We start from the raw sequence: 1,959 nt of genomic DNA, 5'->3' as shown, positions 1-1,959 counted from the left end.
GATGAGGTTACGGAGTCTATAATTTGCTCATCGGTCAACATTTCTCTTGTAAGAATGCCATTATCAATGCTCACATATTCGAAGAAATTGAAATCGCTCAATTTGGTTTTAACTTGTTTTTCGACAAAATTGTGCACATCTTCATCTGAGTTTGTTGAGCTGTTGTCGAGAGTGGAAGTTCGTTATAACCAGTAAAAAAATACGTTGGCTTTTATGGATGACGTTCCAATCAAGGAGAAAAGTTCGTTTTAACCGAAAGTTCACAATAACCGGGTTTATTATAAGCGGACTTTACTGTAATTAAAAAATTAAAAATAAACAACTAATTGTTAATTTTTATAATACCTGTTAAAGTTAATATAATATTCTATTTGTTCTTAACATTTTTAAATTTTTGAATGCCGATTATTTAGTTTACTTTTGTAATGTTCAATAAAATTAATAACTTTACGGTTACTACTTTAATATATCCATCTTAGCCATCTTGACTAATATAAAATGAGTTTTTTGCATTAAAAAACGGAACTCTCGTATTAGGTACCTACGATGCGAAAATTTCAATTTTATTACAGCAGTAGAAAATGAAACTGCTGTACTGGCATTCTAATGTTTATTATTAATATAAAAAATATATTCTTTCTGTATTTTTTTCAGAGCTTTTCGCAGGACTGTTCGACGAGTAATTGGAATAATTAGAACAGAAAGACCACGACCACCACCGCCACCACCGCCGATAGAACAGGCTCATGTTGTAGTAAGTGGTCCATTCAGCCACCATAACCTGATAAAGTTACTGAGAACTTCTTCGCCTGAAATTACACTCTTGAGCGAAGAAACGGTGTTTGCTAGTGATCCCGCCGTACATCCACTTAAGTACTTCCTGCGAGTCCAGTTGTTCGAACCAGTTCGTGGCCAACAAAGGGTTAAAACTCTGGACGTAGTAGCAAAAGTGTTGGGGGTTAATAAACGCGAATTTGATGAGCATAGGGCAATCATTTGCTTCAAAATGGAAAAGGAAGTTAGGATGTATTCAAACGTGGTACAATCATATGACCAGTATTATATGACAAGCATTTTTTTTGATCAAAAATATTCGGAGCTTTTTCCGCTTTGTTATGGGGCCGCCCTCAGTTTGGAAAATAACTTTGCCGAAACGGTTGATCAGACAGCAAGCATCTTGATACAGAACTTAGGTCCCTTGGGATATGAGAGATTCAGGGAACCTTGTAACTTCGAGATGGCTAAACTGATAATCAAACGTTTGGCCCAACTCCATGCTACCCCTATAGCAATCTCCTTGCAAACCAGAATATCTGCACTATCAACATACAATAATCAGTTGCACATAAGGACGCGTTGTGAGAAAAGAGACTACGGTGAAGAGTTGAGGAGAATATGTTTGGTAATTACGCCTGAGTCAGATATGTATCGTTATATCAACGTGATTGAGAATCACTTGCTGAGGTATGGTTACTTTGATAATAGAAGCTATTCTTTGCTAGTTGATTTATGGAATACCATAGCCCACGGTAAATGTTCCATACGTAATATGATGTACAAACCTGCAGATCATAATGGCCCTGCAAACGTAAAATTTTTGGATCCTGGACATATGGAAGTGGATTCATGTGCTGGTGATTTAGTATATTTCATGTTTACAAGTATAGATACAGATGTTTTAGAAGAGTATTTTGAAAATATTTTGGACTGTTACTACACGGAATTTTCTCGTTGCTTGGCGCTTGCTTATGTCAACGCCGAAAATCATACCTATCTTAATTTCCGAAATGAGTTTTTAAAAATATGCATGAGCAGTGTAGGTGGAATTTTATTCGAAATAGGTCGCCTTCATTTTGACAACAATGAAGGATTGGAAAGTATTATGGGAATATCTTATAGAGTTAAAATAGATCGAGTTATTAGGTTAATGATCTATAAATGCATGATTCAACTGTGATC

General features: G+C 35.6%; 1 protein-coding gene across 1 annotated transcript in view; it reads left to right on the top strand.

Annotated features, from left to right (window-relative positions):
- Positions 1 to 1,959, top strand: part of LOC109543199 — a gene marked incomplete at its 3' end in the record, with an annotated part of 5,408 nt that extends 3,449 nt beyond the window's left edge. The window contains 1 exon segment of the mRNA XM_019912785.2: positions 655 to 1,959. Coding sequence (XP_019768344.2) covers positions 655 to 1,957 — 1,303 coding nt within the window.

This window comes from Dendroctonus ponderosae, unplaced genomic scaffold (genome assembly GCF_020466585.1).
Source record: "Dendroctonus ponderosae isolate FM_Combo_2020 unplaced genomic scaffold, Dpon_F_20191213v2 Dpon_F_20191213_10, whole genome shotgun sequence".
Taxonomy (NCBI): domain Eukaryota; kingdom Metazoa; phylum Arthropoda; class Insecta; order Coleoptera; family Curculionidae; genus Dendroctonus; species Dendroctonus ponderosae.
This window is presented reverse-complemented; position numbering and strand designations above follow the sequence as displayed.